This window comes from Excalfactoria chinensis, chromosome 13 (assembly GCF_039878825.1).
Source record: "Excalfactoria chinensis isolate bCotChi1 chromosome 13, bCotChi1.hap2, whole genome shotgun sequence".
Classification (NCBI taxonomy): Eukaryota; Metazoa; Chordata; class Aves; order Galliformes; family Phasianidae; genus Excalfactoria; species Excalfactoria chinensis.
The window spans coordinates 7492082-7510450 of record NC_092837.1 but is presented as its reverse complement, the minus strand read 5'-3'; the positions used below and the strand labels follow the sequence as shown (position 1 = coordinate 7510450).

At 39.5% G+C, this 18369-nt stretch overlaps 1 protein-coding gene across 3 annotated transcripts in view; it reads right to left on the bottom strand.

Moving 5' to 3' along the window:
• Nucleotides 1–18369, bottom strand: part of SLIT3 (slit guidance ligand 3) — a 433663-nt gene that overhangs the window by 92482 nt on the left and 322812 nt on the right. For all 3 annotated transcript variants that reach the window (XM_072348011.1, XM_072348012.1, XM_072348010.1), the window contains 4 exons: nt 10832–10982; nt 9877–9951; nt 5587–5730; nt 2372–2515 (listed from right to left, as the gene is read on the bottom strand). In XM_072348011.1, the coding sequence (XP_072204112.1) occupies nt 2372–2515; nt 5587–5730; nt 9877–9951; nt 10832–10982 (514 nt within the window). The remainder of the gene's footprint in view (nt 1–2371; nt 2516–5586; nt 5731–9876; nt 9952–10831; nt 10983–18369) is intronic.

Here is an 18369-nt window from a genome sequence, read left to right as displayed (position 1 = left end):
TCTCTGAAGTGTCACATTGGCCGTGAGATCCCCTACATGCCTTGAAAAGAAGCTGAAAGTCCAGGACAGCCGAGTATTTTCACAGTTTTATCTTGGAAACTGGCTGTTCAAGTGGACTCATCACAAACAGAAACACTGGGAAAACTGTTTTAAAAATTCACAATTAGTAATCAGAGTTCCCACATGCAAGATTTAACCACTGTAACAGAAACAAAGCAATCACGCTTTTAGCAAAGATGTCTTACTAACTTTAAATTCCTAAGTGCCTCCTCAAGGACACAGAGATATTTTCAAAATCAAGGGTGAATAGAAGTCTTGAGGAATGAAATATTCATATCCTACTGCAAGTGTCTCTGTTAAAAATTGCAAGGAAGGCACAGAATATTAACCCTTCAAATGAATTCTGGTGACTTGTTAGAAAAACATGCTGAAACACATCTGGATATTGTTGAAATTAGGCTGAACACATCCCGGGATTCAAGAGAAGTTTATGTGTGAATAGTTGCATGCTAAAGTCATGGAAATGCTGTTCTGCTTACAAGCATGCCCAGTTGACACTGTTAGGACTAAAATACATGACTGAATACCATGTACACAAAAGCGCAAGTACACTTCGAGTCAGGATGCTAAATAAATACATATTCTGTCTAGTAACAATTCATAAAAACTGCTATTTTTTCCTCATTAACATACAAAATTGATGTTCCTCTTCTACTGAAAACCATTAGCACATTATTTTCAGAGCTGTCCTTGTGTTGATAGTATCAGTGCGGCTGATACACTAAGCAATAACAAAAGGAGCAATACTTTTTTAAGAGCTATAAATACACCAAGATTAAAAAAAAAAAAGGGAAGAAATGTTAAATTCTGTAATAAGTTCTAGCTCCCACTGACAGATACGGAGTTGAGTCATTGCAAATCCTAATTAACTCTCGAGTGTGGGCTGAATGGGAAAAGCAGTCATAGTATACATCTTCAGCAGTGCTGTCATCTCATATAACTACCTACAGCAGAGTGCTTCTAGGAAATGAACACATTTGCATTTTGGATTTGTGAAATATCACTACAACCAGTCTAGATCCCAGTGCCACAAGAACTCAAAAGCAAACCTCCTCCTGCCTTTACTGTCTGTGGATCAACCTAAACATGTATCAAAGAAGAAAATTTTTCTTCAAGAACCTGCCATGACCAACATGATACTAAGGCAGGGCCAAAGCAAAGCAGTCTTATTACGAGCAGCTTTACTTCTCTTGCTATAAATTCTAATATTTGTCATCTGCAGCTGAAAAAAGTAAACTGGGCATGTTCTAACAAAATAGGACACATCCGTGCAAACAAGGCAGGGACTTTACAGACTGCTTTAGAGTTACAGCTATGAAGGAACTACAGAAGCAATTGTGCAAGAAGCATGCGGGAACTGCTTGCAGCACTGAGAGAACAAGCTTTCAGTGGCTATCACTAGATTTGACCCATGACTTGAAAACAGTCAATAAAACTAATCTGGTTGTCTTTATTTCTTTGTCCACCAGTTTCAAGGGGGCTTTTGGGGCTACAGAAAATAAATGAAAACAAAATCTTGGTTCAAAACCTGAAATGCAATAGCTCCGATAGTTTGTTTTTGTTGGACAATTAGGGTCTATTTTCAGGGCAGTGTGAAGTGAATTAATCAGACAACTTCCACTTACAGCAACATCAGGGTCCACCTTCACAGCTGGAAACAAAGAGCAGACTTTTGCTCCATATTTATCAGTCTGCACTTTATTAAAATGGACACATTATAAGAAGTACACAAGAATATTTGAACAGCAACAGAACTGCTTCAAAGAAGCACTGAGAAATATAAGACAATAATCAGAAAAAACTTAGGTTAGGAATTTCAAATTCAAGTTCAGTGGGACTGGAGTATTTTGTATTCTTAGACTCTTCTGAAAATCTAAACATTAGCTACTTGTTTTTTTTCTGATATTCAACTTATTCAACTGAAATCCAAGAAGGCTGTTGTTACAGAATTACTCCACTGAAACCAATGGAGCTTTGGGGAGCTCAAGTGTAAGATAAGCTATGCAGCTCTGGATCTGAAGAAGCTGCTTGACATGAACTCCTCCTGTGCTAACAGGGCAAAACATGCAGTCATTTTGCCTAGAATTGGCACCGTAAAAGCTTTTTTAGCTGAAGCCATTCTAACGTTTTTATGAATCATACCCTGACGCTTTCAAACCTGTGATTTCAGGATAGTGTTTTCTTTCTTTAAATGAGGTTTTCCAAATATGAACATGTTAGACTTCTGATTTTGAAACTTGAATGCTGTCTCCTTGCAGAGAAAGTATGGAACAAAAGCACCACAACATGCTCACATCTTAAAATAACTTACATTGTAGACAAAGAGACCAACGTGCTGAAGGCTCCAGGTGTGATGGTGCTGATGTGATTGTCGTACAGAGAAAGAAGCCTCACTGAGCTCAGTCCAGCAAAGGTGTCATTGTTTATGCAGCTGATAGAGTTGCTTCTCAGCATTCTGAAAAGATTCAAGCAAGAAATTAGGAAATATTGGAGTGGGTACAGTTTCAGGTTAGGATGCTCTGTTTCTAGGGCATCAACAGATGGTTTGGCAATCACTGGGCTCCATTTTTATTGACTGCTGTAGGACTGAACACCTAGAGGAGGGCTAAACTCATGTAAACATTGTCTCCTAAATTCAAAATGCATTTTTTTTACATAACATTAGAGACTAATGGGAAATTGACATCTGAAATTAGTTTGAAATCAAAATTATCACTAGTGGTAAACTTGAATTAAATACTCTCAAGTCTCTTGACTTATTGTCTGAGAGCAAGATGTATTTCAGAGACACATTGAGAAAGGCTGTCAGAAATGTGTGACAGTAACACTAACTGCATTGCTTCAATCATGGATGTAATCCACAGTGCAAAAACGCTGGAAGGAAATAGTCCTTAGCAGAAATGAAGGAATAGCTTAGGAAAGATTTTCAGACATAAAGCAAGCTCTGAAATCTTCTTAGTATCATTAACTGACAGGACAGAAAGCAGTAACCATTCTATAACTTCTTTATTTCTTGCTCTGTGTTTGTACCAGATGAATCAATGCTGTGTTTTGGAAGATATAACTCTCTGAGTTGTTATGGTAACAATGAACTCCATGACAATTTCTAATTAATCTGAAAGACTGTGGTGTCTTGTTTCTCTCCACAGCAAGAAAAGGCTTACGAGTATTTGTTACAATTCATGCCATTCAGCAGCTGAATCTGTAAACATCACCACTATAACATCTCTACTTTGGTGACAAATTATTCAGTAATTAAAGCACACTATCAGAAATCCACAGAATACATGCAGCTCATGCTGCTCTTCCAGTGGACTGATCCTCTGAATTGAGGACTGTTCATTCTACAGTATCAGCCTCATGCAGTGAATAACTCACTCAGAAATCTGGCCTGCAATCTCCTGCAAGTTGGACATTTAGGTATAAAATAAGCAGACTCTTCAGAAACACCAAAGAGAGATTAAATATAGCAGCGAAGAAATCACAGTGTAATCACAAACACTCAGTGTGTAAGACCTGGATATTGCACTGCTTTATCATTACTGTTCTCTGTGTATAGTAATCACCACGGTCATCACAGTGTGAGGAGTTTTTGTGTTGCAACAGGAGTGAAGCCTTCAGAAAAGTCACAGAGAATCACACCTTATATGTGGAGCACGAAGCTGCTTGAAAGCGAGGTCAAGGCCACAAGCTCCAGAAGGTGAGTATAAATAAGAAAAATAATGCCTTCAGTAGCTTTGGTCACTTCAGGAAATTCATATATTGAAGCAGTAGAAAAAATTCTCTCAGTTCTGTACGTGAAGTATCAGACAACAGTTCTGAAAGGTAGCTGGATTACAATATATATTTCATGGTGATCTATTACATTTTAGGGAAAAGTGTTTTAAAAACTGGACTGTGATTCTGTCCAGCGTGGCCTCTTCATAGAAGGTCTTAACTTCAGTGTTCAGAGCAAGTTAATGAATGGACAGACATATACGTCCCTCAGGCTTAAACCTTTGCTTTCATACCATGATACACCATGCACTGTGTGCCCTTCCTGAAGGAAAACTTACACTTACAGATCCTCATTTCATGCTGTGTGTATTTAGACTGCTTTATCAGCTAGGGAGAAATGTAGGTCAGGTCAGCAGGATAGCCTGAATATTAAGTATCTTTTTATTAAAAAAATGCTGAATACTCTTTAGGAGCATGGCTACAGGCTGCTTTACATTATGAAACTAATTTAGTATCTACAGACAATATTTTAAATTCCCTTAGTAAAATGCATACATTAAAGAACAGATGGCTGTAACCACAGGAAAATAATGTTAAGGAATAACAAAAGAAAAGATCCCTATTTGTCATTACAGGCCAAAGTCCTCCAAGCAAAGCCTGGATACTATTTTTATACTTTGACTGAAGGAATCGTGCCATGATATTGTGCAACATAAGATGCATTTGCTGCTAATGAATACATTGCAGATTTCAAATTTCATATTGGTTCCCGGAGTTTTCTTAAGGACAGCAGCCACCTCATCAAGTGTTTTCTTTCCACAGCAGGTAGACTGCAAAAGCGGGTATTTTTCACATACAGATCACACTCATCATCTGGAATGAATCTTCATGGTTACCATAGGCTTGACTGCTTCTCTGAATGGGGAAAAGGAGTTGATTGGATGCTATCATGAAATCCTGTCTTTGATTCACCTTCCAATATATTTTTTTAACTTGAACGTAAATGAGTGCTACGTACTGTGAGTTTATGTATAAGCAATAGTTATAAGAAGTAAACTGCAAAGTTGTTCTAAGAGTGAAGGTAGCACCAAACCGATTTCTTATGCATTTGTGCTCTGTGTCTCATAGGTGCTGTCCCCAACCACAACCACGTTAACAGTACATCTGCATGTATGTTTTATAGCACGTGGGGCTGTGGACAGCCCAAAGCTGTGTGTGTATGTACCAGCTACTCCTGGTGCAAAGTGAGTGGGGCAGCTACCTTCTGCCAGTAGGACCTGCAATGATTTGGTTAGGCCCACCTTAAATTGCTTAGCCACACCGACTTCTGGTGGTGACAATAACTCAAGCCTTTCTTCTTTTGTTACCTGGTGATTTCACATAGTGTGTATGATATTAAAAATCCTTTAGGTTCCTCCTCTCCTTTGAGGTTTGGTTTAAGCAGACTTCAGTTTGGATGGAGGGGGTTGTGGGTAGGTATACTAACAGCTAACAAATACATTCCCACATGCCTTTTCTCTATAGGAAATAGTATAAGTATTAAATGACTAAAAACACCCAAATTTGGCCCATGACAGGTTCACTTTCAAGATGTCCCTGAAACTTTTGTAAATCTATTTTCTTCTACAGCAGGCACATCAACTTCACACCAATTCAGGACTAGCAATTTACTGCAGGTTCATCACACTGAAACAAGACACTGCGTTTGAGCTTGTTGTCTAGTAATAGAGATTTTAGCAAGCACTGCTGAACTTGAGTGCTCCCACTCAAGATACAGCAGAAAAGAGAAAAACAGGTCTTTGCACTCACAATGTCTTCAGCCCCGTGAGGCCTCTAAACATTCGTCCATGCACCGATTCCAGTTGATTCTCTGTCAGAATCAGTTCCTGCACTCCTGAAGCTCCATCAAACGTTCCTTCTCGAATCTCCTTGATCTTATTATTGCTCAGGTTTCTGGAAAGAGACAACCAGTCCCAATAAGAAAAGGATTAGTGTTTCATTCAGAACATATATCATCACACTGGAAGGGAGAATGATGGTTATATGCTTTTCAGTGGTTATCTAGTAAAGCCTGCAGTCAGCAAGGAGAGGATACAGCAGCTCAGAAGTGTATTTAATGTACTTACTAATAGCCCTCTTTATTCCACTTATAAAAAATACAGATCAGACTTATCAAGAGTATTTAAATCCATGGAATTACCAGCTCTAATACCTCATCTCACTGCCGATAAGTGTCTCAGACCTGCTTTAAACTGGGTTTTTTAAAACAGATTAATGTCCTTGAATTTATAGATTCTGCTTGGGACTGGGTGCTCAGCAAAAACAACATTAATACCACTGAAATAGGGATCATCATATTGAAGAATGTTTATTTAGTGAACCGCGGACCTTATTTTATACTGACCACTGGTATAAACGTAAAAACGTGTGTGACTGCATCTGATACAAAATTTAATATGCACACTCATGAACTCTTAGGCATTTAAATTTAATACCATCTTTTAGCACGAAATGAGTATCACTTAATTCTCAGTTCACACCTACTGCAATACACAACATGATTTTCTAAATATTTACTCTGTCTTTGCAGTCTCGAGATGTTTGTTATAGATCAACACTGGAGAAATTCAGTCTAGAAAGTCAAACGAAGTCCTGATGGAATGAAAAGTGAATCTTCTAAATATTTCATATTTGTGATAAAAAAAAACCAGTGAATAGAGAACTCCTGAATGATAAAATGTCCTTAAGAGATGCATAAAAATAAACGACTTTTAATTATTTAAAACACTTATGTAAAAGGCCATAAGCACATGAAGACCTTGGGCCTCAGTCCATCAAGCACGGCCTTACAGAGTCCTGTACAGACTGAAGTGCGTAATCCTATTTGTTTAGGCTTTTGACGGGCAGCACTATTTTTGTTTTACTGTCTACAATAAAAAAGAGAAAGTAAAACACACACTCTTGTTCCCAAGAAGATGCCAAATTCCAACACTACTGCTAATACTGACCAGTATCACATTCCAGAAATGATCCCACTACACACAGCATGAGTAATAGTTTCAGAATCCAATTCCGAATGATATAAAACAAATGACCAAGTATCAGATTAGCACCTGGGCTACAACGCTCGGAAGAACAGGCAGTCTTGTTGGGATAAAAGTCGACAGAAGACATGGCAACAGGACAGCCTGGCCTCAGACACGAATAACGTGGGTCTTGCTCTTTTCAGAAGTCATCACTTAATTAAAAAATGTTGAGTCTTGGAGATATGTTTCATGTGGGAAACTTGAGTATGCTGGTTTATGTCTGCTGAAATACTGTCAGACGCTGGGCCCAGCATGTGGTCCATCACCTCTTGTGCATTCTGTGACCAGAAAGGAGCATGCCAGCAATCAGTCAAAAATGATATAAAAGTATATAGAAAACTTAAATGCTGGTTTTGCTTTCGTACTTTGTGCTAATGCTCACACAAAGACTTAATGTGAGTTAAAAACAAGTCAGGGATGGATATTCTGACATATGCATTTAATCTGGGGGCTCAGCTATTTCTATAATGGAAATGTTTATAGCTCAGCATCTCTTCTGAATGCTGGCATAAATAATTGCTCCCAATGATCCCTTTCATAGTTAAAATCACACCATGATGCTCATTTTTACAAAAATAAATGAATAACTAAATAAATGTTTGTGGTGGAAAGGGAGCATGAGTTATTAAAAGACTTTTGACTTTCAACTCACAGACTGTATTTGTAGTTAAACGTTTTACTAGTTGTTTTTGGTTTTTTTTACCATCTGAAAGATGTTTAGTCATATTTCCTAAAAATGGGTGCAATTTTAATGGATGATCATATACTCAAGGCAGAAAATGCAAATATTAGAGAGGAAGGCTGGCCATAACTTTCCAGGGAATTGGCATCTTAACACCACCCAAACCATCTCCATTTCCTTTGCTGGCAACGGACCTCTGTAGAGAGGCAACTTCATTCATTAAAGTTAATAATGCTCCATCATTTCAACAACATAAAATCATCCAAAAATAAGCTAGCAGTTGCTGGAAAGCCAAATTACATGTACCCTTCCCATGCAAGAGATTTGAAAATCCAAGATTAAATGGTATGACAAAGTTGCAAGTGGAACGACAAGGTTTACAATAGGTAAAGAAGACAGTGCCCTGTGATAACACTTGAAGTATTGTCAATTACAGATTTCTCTATTTGTTTTCACAAATCAAAGCTTCACTTATCAGAACGCAACAAAACGTTGGTAGATGACAGCACTTATTCACTCAGAAAATATATCGTCCCTAAGGCCTGACCCACTAGAATAACAGACATGAGAAATTACATACTTTGCAGACTAGAATTACCAGAAAAATAATCAACTGCTGATACAAATCTTGAAAAACAAAAGCAGTGAAATTTTTGCCTGCTCTGCAACCCAAGAGAGCTTTAGTCTGTCCTTCCCAGCACTAAAATAATGTTTCCTAGGCAGTGGCTGCAGCACTTGACAAGGAACTTTTTTTTATTTTCTACTAGAAAAATTCTGACAGGCTTTACAGCAAGTCCCCATTACAGAAAAACCCCATTGTCTCACAGTGCTAAGCTTCTCTCAGGAATTTTCTTGAAATACTGAAAGACAGTGGAAAAGAAAATGAGTCCTGAGTATTTCCCAAGGTATCTACGGCTTCTGGCAGGATCCAAAGGACACAGTCTGATAACGATAGGGCAAGGGGAAATGGCTTTAAAGGAAAAGAAGGGAGATTTAGATTTAGATTAGATGTTAAGGGGAAATTCTTTCCTCAAGGGCCCTGGAACATGCTGTCCAGAGGAGCTGTGGATGCCCCATCCATGCAGGTGCTCAAGGCCTGGGATAGGTTTGATCTCATCTGGTTCCAACCTACATGGCAAGGGGTTGGAACTGGATTGGTTTTAAGATCCCTTCCAACCCCAGCCATTCTATGTTCTACAATTCTGTAGTCAACCTGGTCACTCTAGAGGGCTACTGTTTCCTTAGGGACCCCCTGATTTACCATTGTGATAAATTTTAATCCTATTTCCAGACATTTATTTTAGGGAAGAGGTCAAAAGAAAATTTCAGAAAGCCTAGGTTTACTTTATGTGTTGCTATGAATAGGAAATGAACAGATTTAGGAAGCTCTCAAGGTGAGACTGTTCACACAGTTCACTTTTCAGTCAGATTTTGCTTAGCTTATGGCTAAAGTTTATAATAATATTATTTCTGTTGATCTTCTTACTTCAACACAGAACAAGCTGCGTGCTACTCAGACTTAACAGAACCACTCATCCTGCTACACCTTCCAGGTTAATTTTAACATTTCACTGTGGCATTCATCACCAAATTACCACAAACACAACCACCAGAGTGTAGCCCAACTGCAAAAGCTCTACTTGGTCTTTTATTCTTCTGTTTTAACATATTAACAACTTGTTCTGAGCCGAGTTTTCCCCAGAATATTACAGGCTGTTGGTGAGTGTTAGTTTTAAAGTAAAGTTTAGGAGGAGAACCCCAAAGTTATTGCTTTATTGAGGAGGAATGAAGCATGCAGAGAGTATTTTACAGCTCATAACAAGTCTGGCTGGCTTTTACAGAGTGAGCTCTTCTCTGGAGCAGGATGGCACTGGAAGACTTAAATACTACAGACAGACAAATATACTCAGTGACATTCATACATTCTTGCAGTAGAGCAGATTGATGGTAACAGTGAAAATGGAGGCATGTGATAAGCCCAGACAGCATTCTACAATTTTATTTCCACAAAATATAATCTATTCTGTGTACTAAGTGACAGTTGACTGCAGCCTCAATTGTGATGGCAAAATGTATGCTTAGAGAAAGAACAGCAGGGAACAGCTGGTTCTGACTTCTGTTTCCTCAAGAAACTTCAGGCTGTTTATTAAACTGACTCCTAAACTACTCACTGTATTTTAACTGAGCCTGTCCATCTAAGAGGCAACTCATTCTGTTTCCTTAAGCTTACATTAAAAACAATGAATTCTGCTACTGCAGTACTAAACTATAAAACTTCATTCCTTCCTCCAAGACAACACATATTCTAATGAGAAAATAACTTGAACTTACATTTTTCTGAGGTTGGGCAATTTCTTGAAGAGTCCAATAGCTTCCAAAACAGAAATATCATTGTCATTCAAACGCCTGATGGGAAAAAAACAACAAGACATTTAATGCTTCATGGATCTCTTTAGATTTATCTCTGTGACATACAGGACTGCCACAAAGAGAGAATTATGACCTTTGCAAACAAGATACTATCTGCCATGTGTCTCAGACTCCTGGAGTGTAAAAAGATATAAAAGCTTAGGATGCCTTTTAGCGTGTGATGCCAAAGGACAGTGTGAGAATGCCTTCTTTCAATGCACACAGTAAGATATTATTAACCTTAACTATCACAAGGCTTTGTTTGCATGTCTCAACCTCCCTTGTGCATCCTGTAAAAGTGACATGCAGATGGAGATCTGGTCCACATAAATGGAAGCAATTTGATACCAAGTTATTTCCCATAAGATTCCACTAATCTTCAAAAATAATGCAAAAGCTGCCATCCTGGCAGGCTTGGGATGCAAATCCTTTATCTGATGGAGCTCAGTTTTTCTACACAGAGAACTTTCTGTGTTTATGGATGTCACTCTCCTATATTCTTCTATCTTAACTTCAGAACTGTTCATATACTGTGCCTTAAGTACAAAAAAAGACAATTATGTTTGACACAAAGGCATCAAAGGAAGAGGAACCATGAAAAAAGCTCGTGTGAGCCACGTGACAAAGCAGTATGTCAAGAAGAAACGGAGAAGCAGCTGATGCACAGGGCTATAGCTCCTTTCTCATGTCTGTATTTAGTGTGAGAGCTAAGGAAGTAAGAAAGCTCTGGTGCTCCTTCAGAATAAAACTAACGTACCTTGTTTCACACAGGAACCAAGGCAGAAGGTGCCTTGATTTGCTGAGCCCTTATACAGCATTTAAAATCTAGGAAAACCAACGTGCCCAACTGAGCACATCCCGGAGAGGCAGCACTTACAGATCAGTGGTATATTCAGGAAGGTGGCTGGGTAACCGGGTGAGCTTTTGGTTGGAGCAGTCCACAACTGTTCCCTCACAGCGACACTTCTCAGGACAGACAAGATCCATGAAACACTTCCCAGTGAATTTACTTCTGTAATCCTCTGACCCTGCAATAAAGGGAAAATACATTCCAGCAAACAGCTCCTGATAACTGCAGCAATCAGAGACTTATGGAACCGGTTTTCATCACCGCCTCCTGTCAGCTACAAACTCCTGCACTCAATTTTAATACTTGCAAAAACATTTTTCAACATTTTTTCAGATGACTCTCCCAGACTAACCTGTTTTTTCATTCTTCCATTGCCAAATTCATTTCTTGTCTATCTAACCAACATACTTGTCACAGCATCCCTTTCTACATGTCTATTCTAGCTGCTGCGGAAGCTCCAGCAAAGTTACTTTTTCAGATTCTGCACTTATTCCAGCAGGTGGGAAGAGGGATCTCATAAAGGCAGGAGTTATTTTGATGCATTCAAATGACAAAAATTTTCTAATGAAGTCATTAAAAAAACACAACATTTTCAAACCTCAGCTCTTCAAGCTACCTTAGAGAGCAACCTTGTATAAGAGTACCTTGTCAACTTCCAACAATTAGATACATTTATTAGCTACATTAAACAAACAGCAGAAGAAAGTAATAGCGCTTTAAATCATTTTCATTTTAATTAAGAAACGGGTAGACCATACTTAGTGAGAAGCACTCCCTCATGTACCATTATACCACGCTTGCCAGACCTCTTTGACTCAGTTTTTTGACCCATTTTAATGAAATGCTTTTCCAATTAGGCTCAGTGAAATAATCTGTCCTTTTCTGGTTTGGTTTTTCTCTTTTAATAACAGCAGGTTTGAAACTTGATCTCTGTGTTTCATGGAACCAGCAGCATTAATAAATGTGTATGCAATCAAAGCGTTGCCAAGACAGACCCCGCCATGCAATACCTGCCCGCTCACTTCATATTTCACAACGGAAACTCCAGAATTGTCTCAGGAATTCTGCGTAATGTCCAGCGATCGTAACTACTGAGAAACAGTTTTAACTTTTCCAGAGTCCTAAAAGCCAATTTCAAGGCTTTCTCAGGAATGATTTGAGAAAGTTCAGATTTTGTAGAGAACCATAAAACAGCAGTAGAAACCTGAGCTGAAATTTTGTTTTAGAGACTTGATGACATTCTTTACCTGCTTCCCCTCTTCCAGGCTGGTAACACACCAGTGCTCATTTCATCAATGGACACTGTTTTTTATTCTTTTTCAGAAGAAAAAAGGAATCACCTAAAATCTCTATTATTTTAGCTTCTGTTACACATTACCAGCACTGGGTGATGCACTGAGAGCAAGCAGCTCTGCAGGCAATCTAACATTTTGATTTCACTGACACACTTTGGTTTGGTTTTGTAATTCCAAGCTAACTATGATAAACACTACATGCAGCTTGGTACACAACCGCTTCTGTGGTGCTAAGCACCTGCATGTTACCATGGTTCTTGTAAATTATGCATCAATAGTGAAACTTGACTACTGTTCTCTAGCCTGATAGCACAGCACTTAAAATATGAGGAGCACTGGGCATTTTGAAGTATTTCTAACATACTCAGCGTTTCTTCTTACAACCATCACTCAAAATCTACTTTTTGGGGAGAAGAAGAAAAAAAAAAGTCTGATTTCCAGTCATAAACATTGCAGGCTTCGCAGCCTGGATAAAATGCCAAGTGACAAACGTACAATTTCTTGATTCCCAAAACAGCTGCATTTGCTTAGGCTTACAAAGCAGTCGTTTTGGTTGCTTATGCTTCCTCAAAACAATGCCAACGATGAACAGCTACAAGGATCAGAGCTTATTAAAACTGCTACAATTACAGCACACATTGAAAAAAACAACAATTTTTCAGTGATCAGAAAGTGTCTCGGAAGGCCTCAAATTCACCCTTGAAGAAGCAATTCTAACTTTCATTGTAAAAGTATTCTTTGAATGAATAATCACAACCATCACGAAGTTACACAGCGCAATATTTTATTATGTAAGTATGCATTTTTGTCAACTTACAGATACAGGATTAATATTCCTAAGGAAAACAGAGAAGGAGGAGAAAGTAAGTGGGATGTTTTGTGAAGGAGAAAAGAGTGTATATAACAGCAGAGCATGATAGATGGTTTTTGTTGTGGGTTTTCCTTTTCTTTCTCAGACACTTTCTAGCAAAGTAAATAAAGAATATTTACCACCTTTTGCCTTAGCAGACTGACACTCCTGATGATGTATAACTTTCCAGCCTGCACCAGCCATGGGAAGCTGTTGTCACATGCGGCCATCAGCGTACTGCCTCCACACCTGCAGCAGGGGAAAGCCCTCTCAACTCAGCAGGAGAGGAAGGGACCTTCATACTTTCCTTCCTTACTGTATTTTATTTTATTTAACTTTATAATGATATTTCATAAAATAAAGGTTTGAATAAGAATTGCCCAGGTAAGCACAGTCAGAAGTCATCAATGGCACATATATGCTCAGCAAGCACTTAGTCACTCATTAGGCCATGAGAAAGCAGGAATCACCTGCCAAAAACTAAATAAAATTTACTGTTTGACCTGAGCCTTGAGGTCACTTTGACAGGTGGCTTCTCTATTAAGATATTCCCATCTGGGATACTAATGTGAAATGGAGCCATCTGCTTGCAGAACTAGTTAGGTACATAAACACTCTTTGCTATCTTTATCACCGTATTGCTACAGAGCTCTGAGTGGATATGACAGGATTCAGGAAGCACAATCAACATCCCATGCATGCAGTACTTCTTGCATTGCCTAAAATCACCTGTGGAAAGCTGTGGAAAAGAGATGCAGGATGTGCACAGAGCACACACTTGACTTTATTTTGCTATTCCAGAGCAGCCATTTGGTCATTTTATTACATTTGAAAGCACACATGCAGTGTGAATGAGAACTCTGTAAAGCCCAGCTGAATGTAAAACATGATCAGGAGTTTTCAGTAATTTCCAAAAGGAAGAAGAATTTTTAATACCAGTATCATGAGGAGCCAAGGCAAGAGCAAGGCACATACCTTATTGAGGATGACATTTATCTGAATGGCTAGTTACACTGGTAACATTTTCGTTTCACAATCTATGTGACACCACTACCAGGTATCAGTGCATTGTCATTCATACAGCATTGCCAAGCAAAACCAAATGCCATTTTATAGAACAGCAGTACTGCGATACAGAAACACCACATTTCCAAGCATTCACATATTTCAGGGGCCTCTCTAGTACTCACACAGAGAAATTAAGCAGCACAAAGAGCTTTTTCTCCTGCTGTAAGCAATTGCTTAGCAAACCTGATTTCAGTATTTAAAAATGAGCAAAAGGACTCAAAAGGAGCTGAATGATGAGCTCTGGAAAAAATCAAGTTGTTTTTTTTTTCAGTGCCGTGATGACTGACCTGATATTTTCCTTCTATAAAACATGGATCCAACTGTCAGAAATATGGCAAAAATAAGATCACGGACATCACGGGTCTAACACTTGGCCACAACCCCAGGAATCCTGACACTTACTCCTTTACTTAACCACTCAATCACAATCCTCATATATTTTCAGGGGGAAAAAGAAAGCAGGATGCACATTGTTTTACATCATTTCCCACCCACAGCATTAATTCTTATCTGTAATCACAGAGAAAATCTAAAAATCACACATGCCCTCCTTCTGATGGCTTCACAACACATATGCAGCAGCAGCTCTGTGAGATGAAGCAGCATTTCCATACAAGAAAACTTCTGCACGAGGCATCTTTACAAGATGTGTGTAATAATCTCTGGGAGGAAAGTTAGGAAGAAGTACATTAGAGGTCTCACCTATGCTGGCTGATCCAAAAGTGCTCATTAGAGTATGTTGACTCAGCTTTGTGCCATGAGACTATTGGATAACTGCTTTCATACAGGCCACATTACCCACGTCATTTCGCAATGAAAGGTAATGCTTTTAATGCTTTGCAGAGTCTTCTAAGGTTCTTTTGCAGCATACTTCCTCATCATGAAATGCCAGCACAGTAAGATTGCTCAGAACAGGTCCAAGGTTACGTTAAGCATCAGACATCTCATTACACAATATGGCATCTAAATGTCCCTCAAGCAGAAGGACTCACAGGACAGCTCAGATAGAGAGATGCAGTTTACATTATTCATAAGGTAAGTAGACAAAAAAGAGTTTTCATTACTGTAGGTACAACCGGAGCCACCCTCAAATTGCATTCACCAACAGGATGCCTGCCTTTTTCCTTCTAAGAGCAACTGAACAGATTAATTACTTGGAAACAGTTATTCTGCATGCAAGCCCTTTGGAAAGTTGGACCCAACGTCAGCAGGGTCCCTGCAGCATCCCCAGGTGCCTGGAGTCTGCTTAAGCAACACACATCACTTTTTTCTCTTTTCCTGTGAGAAAAGGGGAATCTCTCACCTTTTGATGCTTCTGAAAACAGCAGAAGTATCCCAGCATGCCATGCGGCAGGGAGTATGCAGCCTTCCATGGTGCTTGACAGAACCATGTTCAATTTGTATTGTTCTACCACATGGTTAGATCAAGCACAAAGGAAAACCCCATGGACAGCCAGAGTCAGAGTTAGGCAGCGTCAAAGAGAGAAGAGCGTTGAGAGGAAGCAGCATGGAGAAGCACAAGCTGAAGGTTCACTGAGAGCTGCTCTCCACTTCACCCATGCAAAAAGGTGCTGGACACAAGAGGTCATCCTTTACGCTACAACTGCAGATCACCCTGGAGCACAATTGGGGTTAGTGAACAAGAATAGAACCCGGACAAATTCAGAGACAGAACTAGTATGACAGAAACTACTACCAAAGCACTGCGAATTGCTTTCTCCTGGAACAATGTGCATCATCCACCACATACGAAGGTCTGAGTCATGCTACTTTTTATTATCTGTTCACACACTCACGGTGCCTTCTCCCATTTCAGTTTTCCCCATTGAAAACCCAACCTTAGAAATACCACAAACTCGTATCAATAACAATAGATTCTGAGCTGACGGTGAACCTCCAGCAGCCAACCCTCCCTGCGCTCCCTGTGACCACCCTCAGCTGCCAGCAGCCTTTCATGCTGGTGGCACTTACACTGACCATCTGTGGTCACCACTGCTTTTGTAAATTTCTTTGTACTTCATGATGTGGCAGACAAGGTAGCACACATGAGCCACTGAAGACATATTAAGGCAAACAGGAGGATTTTGTTATTCTGCCTCTTGGCATAGAAACTGTGTTTTCTACATCCGTGATTATTTTAAACAGCTTTGTTGCAACTCATTCCTGCAGCTTTAACATATAAAGTAGGGCATTCCATTTTGGCTTGCCTGCTCCCTCTAAAATAAAACTCCCATTGACTTAAGGTCTGCAGAGCTATGTCAGTGATTTTGAAAGTCACATCCCAAATGTTCTTGCAGGCTTCATGAACAAGAGGAAGTGCCTGTCCTCTGCAACTGCTCAGAACATTCTGCTGGACTTCAATGAAGGTCAACAGCGGTGCCTTAGAAACACAAAATGCCACTTTCCTTAGTAAGGGGTTTGTGTTGCCCAAAGCACAAAGTCAGCATCAAGCAGATTATTCACTGCCTACAGAGAGAACAATGTGAGTACTTGGGCAGAGATGACAGATAATAGAGCAAGGGGCTCTGCTTCGTTTTGTACATTCTGCTGTGCACCAGCACTACTGCAAAGAACAACACACATCACTTGCAAACTCCAGAAATGATGTACAATATTAACTCAGCCACCTCTAGTGTGGGTTTTTTCCTTAACAGCACTGAAAGTTGAACTAGCAGCTTTTGCAGGGAACCTAAAGATAAACCTTCATTCCCCATAAGCTGCCAAAATAGACACAGCCTTAAATGATGCAAAAGTTGGATTGTTAATTTTCTTTTGTTACCCGTGCAGAATGGCACAGCAGACATCACCATTATCTTGCTTCTGCAATAGCAGAATAGCATTTCTGCTAGTAATTTTGTATGTCTCTAGCCCATGAGGGTTCAGAGTTTCATATCCTTCTTCCTACACCTAATAATAATGCAGCATATCCAGCATTCTTGATGTAAATTCATCCATGGTATTGTGTTAAGCAATGGGAAGTAATAGTTTGAATTTTCCAAAGACTTGTATATTATATGCAGATTTTCAGCATTAAGTAGAATATCTGTAATGAACTCAGTATGTTCAGTGTCAGTGAATCCTCTTGGTCCTACTGGAAATGAATGTGGTCAGAGCCCTGAGAACATCTTCCCTAGAAACCCCTAGAGTACATTTAGAAGAAGTCTCTATTCCGCTGCTGCACTAATTGAACACTGCTCTCGGAATCTGCCTAATCTCATCAGCAATGGCAATGAGCTACAGGTACCAGCACTCAAAGAGTGGTCTGCCAAAACCCTGATTTACATTCCCAAAAGACATGAGAGGTGAAATACTCCACAAGTATATTTTGGCCTCTCAGCACGTTGCAGACTACTGCAAGAAATATGCAGGAACAGAGCTGTTCTTCTTTTCATTCTTTTTTTTTTTGGCGAATGGAGTAGCACTCAGGGAAGCACACTATAGCACACTATTCTGTGCCAGGCGCAGTAAATAATGTTTCAAAAAGAAATTCTCCATTTCTAACTGTCCCATCATGTTATACTGCTTCAGGACACTGCTGTAGTCTCCAAACAGTCAGAGGAAAATTTACCGCCTGTTTGCAAGCTCAAACATTCTAGCAGTGGTTGCAGCAGACTGGCTCTCTTCATGCCAATGTCTCCCCAATTATTTTCTTTCTCATATTCAAGTGACCATTACATGCACAAAAAAGTGCTAAATTTAGCACCTCTGATGAGTGTCTCTCAACTTAATCTCAACACATGCAATGGCAATGTGATTTTGGCCCCACCTCCCACTAACCAAACCCACCAGAAAGCACCACTTGTAATGGGGAGAAGGGCATGAGCTGTAACCGCTCAGCTTCTGTCATAGCTAGGGAAGGCATCAGCAGTAGACAATTCAGATCTCAAATGAGGAATCTCTATTGCTCTGTATTCACACATGGGGAACTTAGAACAGTTGCAGTACAGCACGCCCAAGAGATGCGGATGCATCTGTGACTTGTCATTCCTTCTCCTAGCTTTGCACTAATAGTCACAGCCGTCACGTTGGGCTCTCAATGACGTTAGCTTCATAAAAATGTGAAGCAAAACAAAGTTCAAATACACTCAGTCACAGAGAACAGTGAAGACCTCATGCTCATAATTATGAATTAAATACACTGTTGCTATTAAACAGCATTCCAATAAGACATAATTATTCTTATGCACAACATATCCTCAGTTTTGCCACATTGAGGCTCTGGAGATGATTCTGCAGGGTCGCTGTGCCTTTTTAGAAAACAAATTAGCTGCAAGACCCTCTTCATCCTCCCCAAAAAAAGCAACCAGGAAACCAAATAATACAGCATACTTTAACTGAATTAAAAGAAAAAA